Raw genomic sequence first — 20,269 nt, 5'->3', positions numbered from 1 at the left:
GCCTTCTGCTGGTTCCTCATTTTAGGGTATTGTGAGGGTAGCCTAAGAGTGGGGCATAAGAGCTTTAGGCTCCCTTGGAATTGGGAACATACTGCCATCATCATTTCATAACAATTTGCCACATGTCAGCCCATGGATTACCAGCAGGCTGCAACTAAATCTGCACCAGTTCTCTGACAACAACCAGGGCAGCAGCTGCTCAGCACTGTAATGGATTTACATGTCTTATCAACTTTATTTTCCAAAGGAACAAAAATGGAAGAACACCACACTTGTGCCTGGTAGCTATTGCTGACATTCTTTTAATAATTACTCCAGAGATTAAAGTGCTATATAAAAAAATAGTGCAATGTGCCCATGACTGCTGCAAGATTTGAAAAAACTTTAAAAAAAGTGGTAGATCATTATGGAGAGAAAATGCAGACCCTTGGCAGAGCCCAGACATACCATGTATACCTATGATGAGTGAACAATTTCAGGTTACTTAGAAAGTGCTATCTAGAATAGCTAAAGTTTTAAATTATCTTGACACAGGAAAATATCCTGAACTTCCATTCAGCAAGCACTATGAATAACTGAAACCTCAGCCAAGAAGCCTTCTTTTTACTCATCAACAAAGCTTTCAATGAATACAGATATTGACAAGAACTTACTCTGCCAAGTTACCTAAACCTGAAATGTTTTATTATCAGTTACCTGACAGCCAGATCACTGCATCTTTAAACATCACTGGGCATTTTTAAACAATCAACATCAGCTGCCAAAGAAACATGAACTGTTGGCAGGAGCATTTTTCAAGTTGTAAAAGTGGCTCAAGTCTTTTTTGTTTCTTATGGTCTGGTATTAATATTTTCTTCTTAAGTCCTAGTAAGCTGTGTCTCAAAGGCCCAAACTGCACAGCGGTCCCAGGACTCCACACCCATGGTACAGAACTTGCATTGGTTTGAAACCCTGTTAGAAGCCATACACAAAAAATGACTGAATGAACAACCATCCCCCATGTCTGTTTCTGCCAGGACATCCCATGTTTCTGCTGTGACACAGTGCACATCCAGCAGCACCTCCTGCAGCACGGCATTCTCAGGGATGTGTACGAGGCTCCAGATGATCCCCACAGCACTGCTGTCTGGCACACAGACACAGCTGGCTGGTTTTCTGCAAGATCCACACAGCTGGGACAATACACACCATACCACAAAGCCCCTCTTATTCCAAGACAGACACCTGCAGTGACCATTTGAAGACACCACCACGTTGCTGAGTCAGAAGGAATCTGCTACAGAACTGGACTTGCTTTTATTCAGTCTCTGCACAGAGAACAGGCCTGCAGAGGCTCGGAAGGGGTTACCCATGGAGGCTACAAAAGCCAAGTGACTTGATCACATGCTACAGCATGCATGATCTGTACAACATTCAGCAGAACTGTTAACAAGATGACCTGATCCAGAACCCTATCCCAAGATCTAAGCCAGGTGACAGCTCATGGAGATTCTTCCACAGAAGCCAAATGCTTGAAAGAGTTTCAGGCAACATTTCCCAACATCTCCACTTCTCTCACACAGCCCATCCATATAATTTTGAGTGTTACCTTCTTGTATTTCTTCTGGGAATCACAGTATTAAACTGAGGGAAGCAAAAGGCCATCCTAGGCTGGCTTCATCCTACAAATCATTAGTGTGAATAAATGCAAGATAATCAAAGGCACTGAGCACAACTCACCAGCCAACTGTACCCTATTCATGACATTTCCTTCTTACATTTAAGAGCAGCACACAGTGTGTTTTCCTGAGCTTCTGAAATACTTGATAATAACAAAGGGGATTACAGCACAAGCTAGTTAATACATACTTGAATCAAAAAACTTCCATTCCAAAATGCTGATCACAGGAGATGTTTTTTCCACTGTCACCATCCAGTTCAGGCATTCCAGAACCAAATCTGTTTCCCACATGTGAAATGCCTAAGTGCCCCACTGCTGGCTATTTAATTGCACTGTCTTCTTTCTCTTTCATTAAGGAGTTTGCAATGTAGGGTTTGTTTCTACCAGATCAAGCACTGGAATTCTTTCCCACGCCAAGTTTCTTTTCCAGTCATCTCAGATCTTAGGGTACTACTGTTTTCCACAAAAATGCAGGCATAAAGTAGTATGTGTAGCAAGTTTACTCGTGAGAATGTTTGTAATAGGATACATACCAAGGGTGAGACACCGACAGCTTCCACAGTGCTTCCCTATTCCCCAGACTGAGAGGAACCCAACACGTGTTAGCTCATTTCACGCCCCTTTCCCTCTGTGTATGCCAAGGGACACAACTGTTGCTGCTGGCTCTTCATTCCCACGGGACAAAAATGAGCACAGAAGGTCTAATAGACAAGCAGCTACAGTCCATCCAGTTCCAGATTTCTTCTCCTAGCGACCCTTGCAGCAGTGCCAGCCTGACGTGCACTCTCAGCTCCACAGGAGATATCCCAAGTCACAGCAGCCCACACTCTTCCAGCGATGATCGAAGGCTTCTAATTCCAGCCTCTGCTGCTCCTTTGCCTCACCTTCCCAGATACATGTTAACATACCTGGTGACACTTACTTTGCCGGATTACCAGCACTTGATGTTGGTGAGTCGAAAGATGACACATGATGTTCATCATCTTGCTGCCCTCTCTCAGGAGGTGACAGTCAATTAATTACTGAGTGAAGAGCTGCTTTCAGCAGAGAACCCTTATGCCTCCAAAACAGGAGGAATCCTCTGGGTGACTCTACTCAGCCACAGCCCACATACACAATTTATACATCAGACCTATGCCAGAGCAAGGAAAACCAAGCAGAAAAAACCCCAACCTTAGAGCTGGAACTGTGGTTGATACAGCAGAACACAACTTCAGTAAGAACTGTCACTTTTCAAGAAAGTCAATTTTATTTAAAGATCCTGTGTTTATAAGGTCAACATTTCATCTCATTGTAATTCAACAAGTCAGAACTCAGTAGTCAGAGCCCTGGGCAAACAGTGCTAACACCCTCCCATTGTGGCCCGATGTTACAATAAGGAAATGAAATTTGTGCTTTAACAAGATCCAAGAGTCTTTCTTGCAAATGCTGGAACTGAATTTTAGGTGTTAAACCTCTGTTCCACTGGCCAAGCAATCTTGGAGGCCATGAGTAAGGGACACAGGTGGTTTACTTCTCAGTTACATGTTTCACCATCACAAGGAACAAACCAGAAAGAACAGTCACACAACAGTGTTAAGTATATCTGGAAATCAAAGTATTAGGGAGGGACATTTGTCAAGTTTGCCCCAGAAAGCCCTCAGACAGAAATTAAGTATGTCCAAGTCAACAGCTTTCTCCTTTTCTTAGCTGTCTTGCAACACCTCTTTTCAAGACATTACCAAGAACAGTTTAGTGGGGAATACAAACCAGCTTTTAAAAGATGTATATGGACATTTAAAGATTTATTGTACCTGATTTTTTTGCTAAGTGCAATTCACAGTTAACACATAATTAACAATACCTTTCTTGAAATCAAGCCAGTATTTACTCTTGTTCAAATGCCAAGTTATAAGTCCACAGGGAAAAAGGCTATTGAAAAGGGCACGATTTTTTTCCCCAGTGCCATAGCTATCAGTTGAACATGTCTCAAACAGCCTGGTTTTTCATGACTGAATTTCAGGGGATTTTTCCTCCCGTTAAGAGAAGCAACTACCTTTTTTTTCCATTTTAGTATGTCAAGAATTAGAGCTTGGATTCCAAGTAACAAAAATAAAGCACATGATACAATACAGTGAGGACATTTGTTACAATCCAAAGCTATATTATAAGCATCTAAAAAAACCAGCAATAGTTAAATGTTCTTCCAAGGTCTCAGGTGATAAAAACAATAAAATAACCTCTGGACACAAGGATATGAATACTTGGCAGGAGACTGAGACCTGATGGTCCCCATCTTAAATTGAGCGTAAACTATTCCTATTCATTTTCCATGTGAATTCAGGCTCACCTATAAGTCAAAGCAACCCCTGGAATGAAGATGCCAGGCAAACCCTTCTTCACTTAAAGGGCTTTCACATGGCACTGAACTACTGAATATGAACAAGGTGACAGAAAGCATATTTGTCCTGAGAGAGCAAAACAAAACCACAAACTAAGAACACAATCCTAAAACGAGCAGAATGAATTCAGGTCTAGGGACTGGAGCAGCCATGGGTGTAGAGGGATTTTCATCAAAGGCTTTGCTGAACACAACAGAATTACCCTGTCCACCCTTCACCACGTGGAGCATTTGCTTCACAGCCCTAGCAGAGCATCTCCAAGAATGCAAGACCGAAGTGAAAGAAAACACAGATACTACCTTAGGTTGACCCCAGCTGTTTTATTTTAAGGCATGTTACCTGAGCTTTTGAACTTCCATAAGAACAGTCTTTACAAGTCATACTAAGGCACCTTTATCACACAATAACTCACAACAAAACCCAAGTGGCTCCAGAATTGACTGATGCTCCTTTTACCATTCAACCACCACACAAGCTTCACTTTGTGAAATGTACCAAAATGAATGCTAAAGTGCTGATCAACCAAATGTTAAAACTGTTGCTTAAGTTGCAAGATGATGCAGTTTCCCACTCATAATGCTCACATAACACATTATTTTTGCTTCCATTCAAGGTAAACATAGCTAAAGCTAAACTGAAAAGCAATAAAGAATGCCCACCTTCCCCATGTACAGGGAATGTAAAAAGTTTCTATTTGAGTCAACTTGTACCAAAAATGTGCATTAAATGCATAGAAGCTTACTGTCTTCACTTGGCTGCACAACTGAACTACAGAAACAGTGCAAGTCAGAAGCAGACTACAGGGAAGCAGCAAAATTTGGCCTTAGCAAGGAATCTGCCTTCAGCAAAAGCACTTGGGGTTCTGCCCAGGTGAGGCCCATTGCACTGGCCCAGCAAAACCACACCCTACACAGTCTGTCCCAAGGCTCCACAGGCACCAGGAGCTGGATGCACAAGTGGTTTTAACTGGAGGTAATGAACACACCAACACATCCCTTCAACCCATGTGCTGTTAGAAGCAGCTGAGCCCTTTGCCATTACTTTGGTCACTGAACTGCTGTGCAAAGTCCAGCAGATACATACACCTACAGATATGTATGCATACAGCTACGAAGTAATCATGTCACAGATGGAACTTGCCTTGCTGAGAAATGAAAGGAACTGAACCAAAGGGATCTTCAGGAGGACTTGTCTGTGGAGCAGCATGTGGCTCCACATTCTTATCTGAAGATGCTCTACTGTCCACCAGCCTGTCTGTAAAAAACAAAATGAAACAGAACAAAAAATAAAGTAAAATAAAATAAAAATGGCAGGACTTACACCTATGCAAAGCTATGCACTATTCAGGGTGAGGGAGGAATATCTTCTCTGGCAGGGGTTTGACAAAGGCTCATAAGAAGCACAGCTCTTGCCTGCACAAGAGCTGGCCTAGGCAGCTCCCTCCTACTCAAGGAGACAGCCAGAGTGCCTGGGAGGCTCCGCACCCACACCTGTCCCTGGTGGAGCACCAAGGTGATCCCGAACCTTTGTGCAATGCTATGAAAGCTGGGCTGGGATTTTTTGCCCACTGAGAAAGTAGATTAAGTTTCTCGGCTCCCAATTCTGCACAGATGATTAAGTGGTTACAGGAGCTGTTTAAGAAATCTACTTCTTCACAATGCTGTCAGAAATGCAGCACTGGATGTCGCTTCTGGCCCATCTGATGATCACAGCAACACCAACAGAGAAACATCAACAGCCAGGAGCTCCAATCTGTCACTCTGTGTCACAGCTCCCCACAAAGGTGCTCAGTTCAGAAATCCATCCAATTGCACACTATGCTTTACTGCAACCAGCATCATTTTACCAGGAAAATACCAAGTATAAGCAATGTATTCTGTCCTAGGAATTAGATCCCCTCTTACAAGCAAGTGATTAATCATTCCAGCAGTAGCCATCACTGCACACACTGACATTAAGCCCTTCAACACATGACAAATTGTGGCAATATCTTCATCCTCTACCAAAGACTTTGTAACTTTACTTAGGTGTTACTGTCATAAACATGTAAGCTTTAAAAGCATTTGCCAGATTTAGAAACATCTTTAATTTGTGTATAAGGCATCAACAATACCAAATAGGCTTCTGAGAAGAGAAAGAAAGAATTTGTGTTTTGAACACTAGTCAGCATCACAAACTTACACACCACTGTATGTGAGTTATAAACTTCAGGACAGCAGTTGGTTTTAGTACCAGAAAAATGAAAGCGCTGATCAAATCTGCATCTGCAATTCTCTTTTCTCTAGGTGGCAAAAAAGTTACTTAGTACTCAGCAGCCTTTTTCCCTCACAGGAGATAACCTACATCTATCAGCCTTCAACACTAATACATATCTAAGGAAATTCCAGTAAGTCTTACGCAGTTAAAGACAATTTTTATAGGTATAAGATTTAATTTTACAATAAATCTCCTGAACTCTCATTATTCCAGCCAAGTCTGAAAAAGTACCAGTAGACAACATGAAGTATAATTATTTCTGCTTTGACTGCAGCAAAGGCATTAACACTGCCAAGTATGGTCGTATGATCTTTGGCAAAACACCCTCTGTATGAAAAAGCCAAGTTAAAAGGCCTCTGAAGGCTGTGACGTGTGTATCTACATGCACACACAGACACAAACCACCAGTGCTCCTGCTCCTCTGAGGGACACCAAGCCCCAGGAGCTCAGAGCAGCTGTAAGGCAGCCCCCATCCATACAGACAAGGCTGCCATCTGCTGCTGGCAAGGGAGTAATTTGGGGTTATTTCTGCATTCTCTCTACGTGCATGACTGAAATCCCAAATGCTGGTTATTACTGAGCAGGACTGTGCTGTTGGGTTTAGTTTACTTTTCAGATACACCATATCAAGTGTGTTACCACACTCAGCTCTCCTGTGCACTGAATTACCTTGAAGAGCTGAGCCCAAAATGTATCTTGGTTATCATCTTCTTTGGAACTTGCATTTGTTCAAAACTTGTGGCTTAACCAAATCAATCTCATCCAGCTTAGGTAAGTACCACCAGCAGTCCAGCAGTTACAGCTTCTGAATGTGGCTGGTGTTGTGCTGGCCTTTGGTACAAACTAACCTGCTCCAGATTCACAAGTGCATTATTTCAAAAGCCTAAGGGCTGCATTTGGAAGAAGCATGCTTAGAGATATTCAATTCTACTACTGAATCGAATCCTTAACTTGGATTTGGAAGCAATGCCTAATTTCAGCTAGTACATTAGCTATTTTTCCCAGCTGCCAGTGAGACATCTGACTGTAAAATGTGTGCAGGCTACATTCCCATCTCAAAAACAGGAGTTTTGATTTGATCCACACAGGATACAAGGGGAAAACTAACAACCAGAGTTTCACAAATGAACCCACCCAGTCACTTTCCTAAAGGGTTAACAGGTAAAACACACATCAGTAGGAAAAACATTCAACTGAAGGCAGTATTTTTTCAGTTACTCAAAATTCAACTTTACTGTACTTTTAATTGCAAGAAACTTGCTGATAGACAGCTAAGCATATACAATCTGTTTTTTAACATTGTCACATCTTCCAAGTCCCACTGATAAATCTGATCTCAACAAAACCTGTTATAGGAAGAGCAACTAACAAGCATGTGTTCAGCAATTAAAAACAGAAAGTCATTCCAAGTAAAAACCATAAAGATAACTGACTTCACAAGGAAAAAGTTTATTCAACTATTGCCAAGTCAGTACAATAAACCAGCTCTTACATGTAGCCACTTAAAAAGGACAGTACAAAACATTAACATAATGTAATAGATCAATTTCTTTCAAGCATTTTCAAAGGACATATCAGACCCACACCATCTTCTGCTCTGGTGTGCAAGAAAGAAGCTGGAAAGGAATAAAGCGAGCAGCCAAAAGTCTCTTCCCTTCACATCATATCTCTGCTGTTGAGAGCCTCTTGGCAACGAAGGTGACACAAGCAGTGTAAAAGAGCTATGATACTACCATTTCTGCAGTAATTGAGCCAGTAACTACCAGTCTCAGATGGCGAGTTCCTATTGCATATGTTTTCAAAAAGGAAAAGGAAAGGAAGACAGGCCCAACTGTGCCCTCAAATGCTCAGAAAGAATGTTCTGTACACAGCCTGCACAGTCCTTGGACAAGCAGGTGTTGGAACTGCTGAGCAATCACAGAGCCCTCATTTACTGGGAAGCAAAGTAAGCCTTCAAGCGTCCCTTACTTGATCTTAGCAGGTCAAACTCTCTGTCCAGCAGCTCCTCTTCTGTCAACTTGGAAAAATTGTCCTCTCCAAATGGGTTCCAGCCTGACATATCAGGCGGGTTACTGATGTTCTGCTTCGGGTAATTGGCAATCACTTCAGCATCAGGAATACCTGACCTGCAGAGTCAGTTCAAGGAAGCAAATAAAGTGAAACATGACAGGATTGGTTATCAGGGTCAAAATATGAGACTTCATAAGGCCAGGTCCTACACACATGCAGCACACATGCATTAAGAGCTCATCCCAAAAAATCTGAAGGCCAATCTAAAAGAAGCCTAATAGGAACCTAAACAAATATATAACCCAGTTTCTATTATCAGTGAAACTGGAGAGATCTGTAAGGATTTTTTATTTTTAAATCGGAAAGGAAGGGGATTTTTTTTATTACATACACTGTTGTTCATGAGAATCAATGCAGAAGTGGTCGTTTATTACCCTTTATTAAGCAAAAAAACCGTTTAGGGACCGTATTTCTTCTGAGGTGTAAATCATGTTAGGTACTCAAGTTGCACCTCTGAGCACAGGAGTCAGCAGCCCTAGTACATCAAGGCCAACTACAAAGCTGCTCTCAACAGGGTGTTTATAACTCCTTTCAGATGCACATAACCCCATTCAACATAGACTACTGACCATCCCAAGTGAAGTGGTTACCAGTCAGTTCCTGGAGTAAGTCTATGAACAAGAAATACTGGAAAACAGATACTTTAAGAAATTGTACTAGGCTCATGTGTTAACAAATATTCTCACTTTGCTCCCAAAATATCCTTTATCACCGAACACCCACTGTCCAACTCTAAGTAATCTCTTACTACCAAAGCAAGTAACTTCTGAGAAAAGGATCTGGCAGTGCTGACCACAAAACTAGTAATGTAAGCCACGAGTAACCCTCAGGCTCAGCTGAGCCACAATTCTCACCTGTTTGTAGGGTAGGGAGGATCTGCCACTCTTCCACCATGCACTGGGAGTGACCTGGGGGAGGAGATTAAGGCTGGTGCAAGGTCTTGTGGAGAAGTGATATATTCAGGGGACTGCACCTGCTGTGCCCGCTGCTGAGCCAGCATCTGCTGCTGCAGGAGAGTCTGCTGGTACTGCTGCGCCTGGGGAAATCAGGGCCGTGTTACCAGAACTCTGAAACTCTTCTGCCAAGTATCAGTGCTGCTCTTGCAGCCAAACACACCCACACCCACCACTGCCCTCCAGAACACCTGGGCACAGAGAAACCACATCAACAGGTCAGTGAGACTGCTTTTCTTTTCCAGCGTATTACCACTTAGATTTTTGTAATTATTGCAACCCAAATATATGCTACTGCAGCACTGCTAATTGCATTTTCATTATACTCTATTCTTAAATCTTAATACAACATTTCAGGATGGTTTCTCCTGATCTTTAAAAAACAGGCTATGGCAGTTAGCTCTATTACTTTTCAAGTAAGAATTGGGCATCACCATCTTCAGTCACTTTGTTGAGTAACATGTATTTGCTGCTGTGGCTAGTGCTGGAAGCATTATCCAAGTATGTTTCAAATGAGCACAGACCTTCTTATGAAACTTGGGATAGATCCCATCCTATTGTTAATACAAGTGCAACTCCAGTTAAACTAGTTTGGATTAGCTTCCCACCAAGTAAATATTATTTTAGATGCCAAACTGCACGCTAATTACCATGTCCACGGCCCAGTACAACCAACCAGGCACTTCTCTTACTGCATCTACACAAGAGATTTACAAGCACAGGCCATATTTTAAGACTGTACCATCCCTGTGACATACCATGGCAGGATACTGTAACTGGGCATTTTGCTGCTGGTACACAGATTGCAGCAACAGCTGCTGCTGGACCATCTGCTCGTGCACTGCTTGGTGATACTGGAAAGACAAAAAATTGCTTTAAAAAGTAACGATGCCTCCTCAGAAATAAGCAGGTATTGTAATTAATGCTTCTTCTGACTATCACATCTATGATCCCACAGCATTTTTCAATTAAGACATCATATAATCAAGAACCAGCTTGCAATTCAGTCATTGCACTTCAATCATTCTGTTTGGAAGCTTCTTCCTTACCCCACTCCCCAGCCAATTCTAAACAAAACCAAATAAAAAAAATCAGACTACAAGTTCAATTCTGGTGCACATACAACCATCTCACTGCAAGCACATCATCACCCATAACCATAATCACTCCTAATATTTATCCAAAGCTCCTTTACACATGGGTAAAACCTTGAAGTCACACAGTGGTGATGCAAAGCAAGATGGAATTCAGGGTCAAACTGCAAGAACATAGCACTAGGCAAGCAACTTTCTAGGACAAACATTATAGCCAATGAAGGGACAAGGAAATAGTAAGAAGGGACAGGAGTTCTTTCAGCTGGAAAAGCACAGGCAGAAGTGTTGAACTGGCACATGACTCCAAGGGTTATTAACACACACAACAAGTCTCAGACACCTGTCTAACAGATCTGACTGTACCTGCTGGATATAAGCATCCTGCATGGCAGGCTGGTGCTGAAAGTGGTGCAGCTGCTGTAGTCTCCAATCTCCCTGCTGCAGCTGCTGGAGGACCCTGTGCTGCTGTGGGGTAGTCCCTTGGGACTCTGAGATGTCTTGTCCATTCCCCGGTCGTGTGGTTCCTGTGACAGACAGGAACACTACTGACAACCAGATCCCTCACCTTCAGTCAGAGCTCTCCCTGGCAGTTTTTCACCTCAAACTGACACTATCAACTTCTATTCCCAGTCTGACAACCAGGACACCTGGCAGATACCAAGATGACTTCCTTAAAAGTAATTCCAAGCCTGCAAATGAACCATTTCTATGTGCAAAATGCTGGAAGCTTCCTCCAGTCTCATGGTAGCAAGTTGGGTTTCAAAATTATGCTTTACTAACACTTAAGCTACACACTGCAGGATCTCAAACCATACAGCTTTCAATATTCAACACAAATGGATTTTGAATTTTTTTTCCCTAAGGAAAATATCAGCTCATCCATAAAACTCCCTTAAACAGAACACCTGATTAATTTTGCCACTCAATTGCTTTTGCACCTTTTGAGAGACAGGTAATACCATAAATTTCTCTGCTTCGCAGTGTGTTTTATATTCTGAAGTGCCCATGAAAGATCTGTTGCTTGTCCTAACAGAAGAAACTTTTCAAGTTGGATGTTCTGCAGATCCCACCTAGTAAAAAGTACTTATATCTGGGACACGAACAGTCTCAGTGGCCTTTTAAGACTTTTCCAATACCATCCCTGAAACTACTCTTCCTTTTCTGCAGCAGACACATAACAGCACGAGATGCGGTTAGAAAGTGTTGTCGGTACAAAAGTCAACTATTTAAGTGAATATTTATCAGAGTCATAACTCCTTCTGGATGAGAAAAAGAACAAGGATTTTTCAAAAACCCTTTTCACTCAACTGAGTCTCTCCTAATTCCTCCTGCACCCACAGTGCCACGTGGAATGAATCTGTCAGTCATGAAAGAAGTGACAGGGTTGCAGCCTACAAATAACACTAACATACTGGTGCTATCTTATGACTTCTTTAGGGACAGGAGAATATTTTTCCTACTACAACAAACCCAGTTTGATACCGAAGGGCTCTGTACTTTTTGTGAATTATTCACAAGCCAAAACAAGCGTGAACTTCTGTCTGCAGTGGGCAAGTTCATTCCAAAACCAGTGTTAAGCACAAGGAAAAAACACTTTCACTCTCAATCTGCATTTAGTTTTTGTGACACCTCAAATTTACAACTCACACATTAAGAGTTTTAGAGAAAGTACAAAAGTTTGGGTTTTGGTACATAACAAAGTAAGACTGATAAAACTGAGTTTTAAATGTTATCTCTAGTAGAGCAAGAAAAAAGAATAGAGGCACAGCTGCTTCTTTATTTTGGTCCATCCTTAGACTAAATTACCTTTTTGCCCACGATTAACAAATTCCCCAGGAACTTGTACTTTGACAGGAGTTGCTGAGCTCTGGATTGCCAGCACACTGGAAGGGGCAGTGCTTGAATTGGCCTTTGGTCTTTGTCGTGGCGCAATTGAGGTTTCTGTTGGTCCAACAGCATCTGTTATTCTGAAAGGGCAATTTTTCCCAGGTAAGATACTTGATGAAAAGACAACTATTTGTACTTCAAATTTGACACAATACACCTCTTAATAGCTGAGTTACGTCTTAATCATGTGCTACTCTACTTCTGCTCTGCACATAAGTATCTTAAAATTCATTTCCTAAAATTCCAGTCTCATGCTTGAGTCCACAACCCTACAATTAGTAACAAGACTACAGCTCGTATGTACAATAAGTAAGATAAAGGAAAACAAACATTGTTAGGTCAAATTATTTCTACTTCTACTAATTTCTCATGGTTTTGGTTTCTCTTTTTTCACAAATGGAGATGATAATTATAGCTGAATGCAAAGTCATACATGCTGCTAGATTCAAACCCAAATAACTTCCATTAACAAGGAGTGAAAGAGTGAAGGATTTATCCAACATCACCCTCAAGTGCATACACACTAGATGATAGCAGATATCAGAGGCATGGAGAGGAATTTCCAAGGTTTTGGTTTTGTTTTTACTAGCAATGACAAGAAAGTATTATTCCATAAAATTTTCAAATTGTAAAAAAAAACAAACAAACAACTCACCCAAAATATTTACCTTCAAAATACCAGTTTCTCTCCCTGGTTTCTCAGTAAAATTTAAAAAAGCAAAGGAGTGGAATCCAAACAGACCTGAAGCTCTTAGAAACACAGTTTATCTAATGACTTCTACTGAGGTAATATTTCATTTATTAACAAGTGTAGAAAACAGATTTTAAACAAACATGTAGCTTAACAATATTAGGAGAAATAAAATGTAAAGCCACATCCTGTGCTCACCTTGCTTTTATTTGGCTTTTTCTAGCAGCTGCCTCACTAGCTGTCATGGGTTCAGGAAGAGTTGAAGGGACAGGAGAATTCTTGGGAAAAATAAAATTTAAATAAATTAAAAAAACAAAATCCTGAAAAAAAATAATTCATTACATATTAAAGAGGATTACTTGGATACAAGACTTCCACATTACAAAGCTTCATGTAGAACTCACAGCTGTAGATGAAAAAGGGTTGAACTTAATAGCATCTCTATATCTCTCAATGTATTGCAGAAATAAAGCTAAACCTGACTGGTCTGACTCTTTTTTCATCTGCTTCACTTTATTTACACTGCCAGCTATCAACAAGAAGGTACAACATGTTCTCCAAGCAGTTCTGTGTGACTGCACAGAGACTTCCTTCAGCCTCAAGCTGTAAAGGAAAGCCCAGTCCTTGGAGGAAACTGCTTCTAGCACGCTCTGCTCTTCCACCAGAACACAAATTCCAGCAAACCATGCCAGCACCAAAGCTTCAGTGGGCTTTTACCTTATCCCCACCGCAATCACATTCACAAATGAATCCCACATCACCTAGACTCTGTTTTACAAGGAGTATGGGAGTTGGGGCAAAGGAGGAAGTTCTTCATCTCTAACAGTAAATGCACATAATGAATGCAAATCTAAATCTGGTCACAAATAATAGAGACAGTTAATTATGAAGTATTTCAAGACTTCCTGGTTTATTTTAGTCCGTGTTTCCAAAAGCCAGCACTCAGATTTATTAAAAACCTCCTTCTACAATGATAAAGGAAAAAAGGAATTCAAAAGGATCTCAGAAAATTCACTCTTCTGCCTCTGGAGACAGAGATTACTACAACCGATACCTATTGCAAACTATTTTGAGACGGATTTTTCCCAATACTTGTCTTGAGAACCACATAATATTCAACATTAGTTAAATGTCCCCAAATTCCACTGCACTGCAGATGTAATTATAACTGTGAAGCAAGTGATCTTGGAGACCACGCTCAGACCCTCATGGAAAGCAAGGGTCAGAAGGCAGGCTGACTCAAGTACTGCTCTGTTTGCTTTCCAACTCACTGGAGTCCTTCCAATGGACTAACACAATTGCTAAGGATGCCTAAGCAAAGGGTTTATCTAGAGCAAACATAAATGCTCTTGACACTCCATTTACAACTTTAAGCCTTCTATGGTCAACAAGGTTAATATCTCTAAATTTCATACTGAATGCATTAAGAGATTTTTAATGGCTAAAATCCTAAGCCAGGTATTGGTATGGTATCAATACAGTCCACAAAGCTATGCCCTCAAAATTAAAAACATATTTTGTTTATAGAGGTTTAATACTGAGTGTACACAACATCAGCTTGACATGTTCAATGTTATATTTAGGAACTAGGCATATGATCTCTCAGCTCATCTGAGACATCTCAATAATACCTACATAACACACTGAAAATACAGAAGGAACTCAAGAGTACTTACATTAATATTGGACACTGGACACTCCTTTTTGGCAATTTTAAAGGCAAAGTAAGATACTTGAAAGATATCAGGTCTCTGGTCTTGATCTGGTTCAAGCATATATCCTGGAAAAATTGATAAGACTTAACATTGCTAGATCACAAAAAGCCTGTTGAGACAGCATGCTACCAGCAAGGAAAAAATCCAGCAGTTTCACCAAATCAGCTTACCAGCATAAGAGTCATTTAGACTGTTAGTCTTGGGTTTGGGGGACGTTTTTTAATACGTTTTGTGAAGTCAAATAGTTTATAGGGTCAAAACCAATTACAGAACATGTATGCTGCTTGGTATGCTGATTCTCAGCTGTGCAAAAGGGAGCTAAAAGTGAAGTAGGAATTAGTTACTGCAGAGAGAAACAACACAATCAGCTCACCGCACTAACACTGTCCAGGATTAATACAATATTCAATGTAGCTAAAATGAGACTGACAGATCTTACTGTATCATACTAAGGCTTTTGTCTGTAGGTTTTGTTGACTATGAACAATTTTACATATTAAAAAAATACAGTTTCATGAATAAAAGGACCTTTCCCGGATAAGACACACAACTCCTGATGTTCCCTCTCAAACACCGGCTTCCCAAATCAAAAGGTTTGGTGTTTTTTCAAGAAATCAAAGTTACTTGGTACTGTCTCCAATACAACACAGTATACATAGTCTGGCAATCTTGCCTAGATAACCAGAGAACCCAAATAAACAATAAAAAGTATTTTCTGAAAAAAACTAAGCCTCTAAAAATATGTTCTGTTATGAAGAAAATGAACAAACTATGAAAACACAACTTCTCACTTTTGATGAGTGGAATGAACTACATCTGCACAAATGTTCAGTAGAACAGCCAATCTTACACATCATTTTACCAAAATTCCTCCATAGGCTAAAAAATTAATTTTAGACAGATTCTAGAATTTTACACAAAGCTATTATTTCATGTCATGTACAGTTCACTGCAAGTTTAATTTTTAACAGATTTTACAAAATAACAGATTCCAGCACTCGGTCACAGCACCATGACATGGAAGCAGAACACTCACTGAAGTGACTCCTGCCACTTGATTCTGAAACATTAAATTCATTGGGTGGGGCATGTTCAGCTTGTTCCTGTCCTGCCCCTATCTTGTAAAAGAGCAGAGGTGAAGCCACAGTCCCTGAAATACCTTTTATATGACCAAGTGCAGCTTTTTATGGCTTCCACTCTAAATGGAAAGAGGGGAAGTTTACATATAAGCATTCTGCCTCACCCACATATATTCCATGTCAGTACTGCTCATCTTGGCACAGCCATTCATTGAATTAAAAAATCTGCATTCATACCTAGGAGAAAGGATTAAAACCTTTTTTTTTTTTTTCTAAAAGAAAGTAACATTGTGACAGAGAAAACACTTAAGTAATTTGAAAATTCATTTCATTTTGTCAGTACTGGCAGAAGGCAAGTGCTTACCACCATAACTGCTGTTTCTCAATTGTGAATGTGCACTCAAAAAAGTGGTTTGGATTTGGGATGGTCTATTATATAAAAGCATAAACTACGTGGTCAGCACATCCATAAGTTAAAAGCTCCTACTCAAACCTTTTGAATTTTTTGTATGCTGTCCATCTCACTCTTTCAAGTGAGCCTACTCCAAGCTGAAAACAAAGACAATACTGTTGATTACCATAAATATTAGCTCCCACATCTCTGTACCTAGGAAACAGACAAATCACGAGCCTCAGAGTTGCTTCTTGTCCAAAATTTTCCTTCACACACTTTGTGCTTCCAAATTTTTGCCAGACTGTCATGTCTGACACTTAGGGTTGCACAAAAATTTCCAGACTTTTGTTCTGCTATAAATCATGCAACTATTAAAACTGTCCCCAGTGCAATTAATCTCAGCACACTGATGTTGCTATGCTAAAGCTGCACTTCAAATTTATCTAAGCACAACTGTCGAACTTGGACAGAAAATACTGTCAACAGTCTGACATTCCACAGGAAATACACACTTAAGGGCAAAAAGTATGAATAGAGCTAAATAATAAATAGAAGCACTCTTTGCATTCCCCCTATCCCTTTGGGATTTAGAGACACATAAGGAAAAAAAATCCATCCTTAAGTCCCAGATAAACCAAAAGGCTCCCTGAGCTTCAGCAACGCTCCTGGGGAGTTGAGAGGCACAGCTGAACGTGGCAGGCCTTTACACCAACGGTGCTTAGCAGCACTTGCTGTGCTTTGCTAGCTTTACGAGATGGAAGAGTTGCTGCCAGTGCCTGGGTACTTACTTATCAAGCAGTGAATGCTGTGGGAGTACTGTGAGCCATCCGGGATAGTAAAGCTTCCATCACAAATGGCAACCTGACTTTCTCCAAAGGGCAGTGAAAAGAAGCAGAGCTTATACAGCAAGCAGCCCAGTGCCTGTAAAGGAAACACGAGCCCTATGAGGTTATGAGAGCAAGCCCTTACTACAACAGGGCAACACTAACAAGACGTTCACACGCTGTGTAGAAGCTGCACTCTGGAACACAGCTGATGTGACCACCTGATGGATCAAAGGCAGCTCTAACAACATTTGCCCTTCCACTGATTCCTATAGCAGACCAAGTACAAAACCAGAACACACCAAGAGCTGCATTCTCAGTGTTGTATCACTCAGATATCACTACACTTTGGACTAAATTTCATGCTATTTTCTTCTCTGCACATCAACTAATAAAAATACCCCTCTTGATCATGCTGGCAACAGGTTCCCATAAGAAATCACTGGGAGCTATCAAGCAGAAACTAGACCAAACATAAAAAGAGATGCTCTAAATCACATCCCCCTTCCTTTAAATTAAGAAGAGAAAAAAATCAAACATGGGATTCATTTTATATACAAAAGTGTAACTACCCAAGATATCGCTACTGTTCTGCGTTCCATAGCTGCCCGATGTATTTCATTTTCCAATAATTAATTTTTCAGCCAGTCAATACTGGTTTTAATCCCCCTTTCCTTAACCAGTTCCATATATCATACTATCCAATTTTTTGCTTACCCAGATATCTGCCTTCGTAGTAATTGGCTTTCCTCCATACAGATTGATCATCTCAGGAGCTCTGTATGACAGTGTAGTGTACCTAGCAATAATAAAATAGAGAGGACATAGCTAAAAATCTTGCCTCAGAACTGAGACGGTGTTTTCCCAAACCGCCATGCACGCACCAATCACAGAAATTTCAGACATGTGCCTAGAATTGTCTTACATGATCCAAGTCACTACTGCATTTGCAGCATCACAAATAATATCTGGAGGAGCACTATGAGCTATCATACACAAGAGTAAGTATTAAGTCAGGTAAAATTCACTTTTAGTGTTATTCCCCCAAAGCAGAGACTTCTGCCCAAGTGACTGTGCATACGCAGCCAGTAACCTGTCCGGGGTTAACTGCTCCTACCAGGGCTCTGCCTACCTGACACTGAAACATTAGGAATGCAGATTTCAAAACACCAACATCCCAAAACAACTGCTAAACTGGTACATCAAATACTTCAGAGCTGGAAAAAGCCTGTATCACTTCTTGACTTGAAAACAACCAGCCTGTATTTACCCCTCTGCAGTTAGCCCAGAAGGACAAAACCAAAATAATATAGGCTTTCAAGAGTGTGTCTAAGAAAAGTTGAAATATTTTTCTGATCAATCTTAGAAGAATGGACATGGACCATACTCTGCAAATCTCTGCAAATGAGACTCTACATAAATCCACTATGGTGCTTATTTACATCAGTTTTTGATATCTTAGCAAGTATTTGATTAGCAGTATTAAAAAACCATGAGTTAACAATATCCAACTCCTAAAATGGCCAGGAGCTAAATGTATATTTTTGAACAATTTACTTTCACAACACCATGCTTCTTCCCAACAGTTTTATTTTTAAGAATCTCAGTTTTGAAAACCAATCTGTGAATAAATCAAGGAAATCTTATCAAATAGTTCCAGTCTTTTACTATACTTATGCCAAAATTAATTCAAGATCCACCCTGAATTTCAATTCATTCGTGATACATGCACACCACACTATAATACATGGAGTTTCCTGGAAGCACAGTTATTGCTTATGACAAATCACCAAAAGTAAACTTACTTTTTAATTTCTTCTTCAACCATATTAACACCATCTTTTTGAGGGTTCATGTATTTGTTAGTAGCACTGCCAAAATCACAGAGAACGTAGTTCCCATTATCATTTAACAATAGATTCTCAACCTTGAAAGAAAAATCAAGGCACAAAAAGGAGGTTAATATAAAAACAATAATTTCCAGGTTAAGCATTAGTTGATGTTCTCACATACGAACAGTAAAAATCAACTACTAAACTTTGTTTTAGCAATAAATGATGTCCTATAGTTAATGTTTGTTTTTAGCTTCACCAACAGCAAGCTCCCAACTAGAAACTTGTCTTATGGAAACCTCTCCTACATCTTCAATCCTTTTCAAGCAGATCAGTGATTTTAGCCTCGATTTTCTTGCAGTGAAGGTCATACCTTCAGATCCCGATGAACTATAGGTGTTTTGCACTGATGCAACCGGGCAACAGCTTCACAGGTGTCACAAAATATTCTCATTACTTCTGACTCAGTGAAGCCTGTCTGCAGACGCTGGTTCATCTGGTTCACAACTTGCCCAGCTAAAAAATAGGAGAAATTTCTTTCGAGTAATTCCTATCAGGTACAGAAGTAAAGACTTAGTTACATGCATTAAGTCCACAAATACCATGCAAGAAAGTTTTCCACAGTTACTGTACTTGAACAAAACAAACCTGGTTTTCCAACTGCACACTCCTGTATTGCCCTAAACAGAAAAATTATTGGCTCAAATGAAAAAAATCCTGTCCCTGTGGCTGAAACATGTTTGAAACCAACTGCTGCAAACAGAAAAAATGCATCCATCACACCAATATGTCCCCTCAAAACTGTCTCTTGCATTAGGATCCATAACCCCAACTCTGTCAACTGACTGAGTTCATGAATTCATTCTCTAGACACCCTCTCTCACTTTCTGGGAGACAAAGGAGGAAGAAAGGGGAGGCAGGGAAGGAGGCAAACAAAGCCCTGAACCCATCCTTCAATGAAAAAGACATCCCTTTCCCTTTTCACAGGTTTCTTCTAAGATTGGGTATCAATACTTTGTTGCCCTGCATTTTCTTCCTTTCATGTGTTTGAGTCTTCACAGCATGATTCTCACAGAGCTTGATGTAAACTATATGTATTTTTAGAAATTATCTATGTGTTTTGCATAGTTCTTCTCTGAGAGGAGAACTTGACTGATGGTAAGAGTGACCAATGAGGTCCATGAGGTTGTAGCCTTCTTGAGCCAATCCTGGCTTTCTGTACAAAGTGTATATAAGCTGATGGAGTCAGAAAAATAAAGAAGCTTTCTATGTCTGACCTGCTGCTTCCTGCTGTCCTGTGTGTGGGTCCGCACCCACATCACAATTCATGGCCCCTCCATGTGAGGTGGACACAATACTTCCCTGTTTCTTGCAGTAATTTTACCAGACACCACTAAGCTCTTCCTACCACAATGCTCATTGTACACAGGGAT

The 20,269-nt window shown here is 40.5% G+C and overlaps 1 protein-coding gene across 2 annotated transcripts in view; it reads right to left on the bottom strand.

Moving 5' to 3' along the window:
• The window catches only part of BMP2K (BMP2 inducible kinase), a 136,662-nt gene that overhangs the window by 5,565 nt on the left and 110,828 nt on the right, over positions 1-20,269 (bottom strand). Inside the window, exons 4-15 of one of the 2 annotated variants that reach the window (XM_083861581.1) lie at positions 19,210-19,352; positions 18,810-18,931; positions 17,722-17,803; positions 16,969-17,101; positions 14,669-14,772; positions 13,191-13,270; positions 12,221-12,381; positions 10,778-10,938; positions 10,079-10,174; positions 9,222-9,403; positions 8,266-8,423; positions 5,182-5,295 (exon numbers count right to left, since the gene is read on the bottom strand). In XM_083861581.1, coding sequence (XP_083717707.1) covers positions 5,182-5,295; positions 8,266-8,423; positions 9,222-9,403; positions 10,079-10,174; positions 10,778-10,938; positions 12,221-12,381; positions 13,191-13,270; positions 14,669-14,772; positions 16,969-17,101; positions 17,722-17,803; positions 18,810-18,931; positions 19,210-19,352 — 1,536 coding nt within the window. Of the gene's footprint in view, positions 1-5,181; positions 5,296-8,265; positions 8,424-9,221; positions 9,404-10,078; positions 10,175-10,777; positions 10,939-12,220; positions 12,382-13,190; positions 13,271-14,668; positions 14,773-16,968; positions 17,102-17,721; positions 17,804-18,809; positions 18,935-19,209; positions 19,353-20,269 lie in introns of both variants that reach the window. The other variant, XM_083861582.1, reaches the window with a different exon arrangement.

Source organism: Zosterops lateralis (genome assembly GCF_965231275.1).
Source record: "Zosterops lateralis genome assembly, chromosome: 5".
NCBI classification, from domain to species: Eukaryota; Metazoa; Chordata; class Aves; order Passeriformes; family Zosteropidae; genus Zosterops; species Zosterops lateralis.
This window is presented reverse-complemented; position numbering and strand designations above follow the sequence as displayed.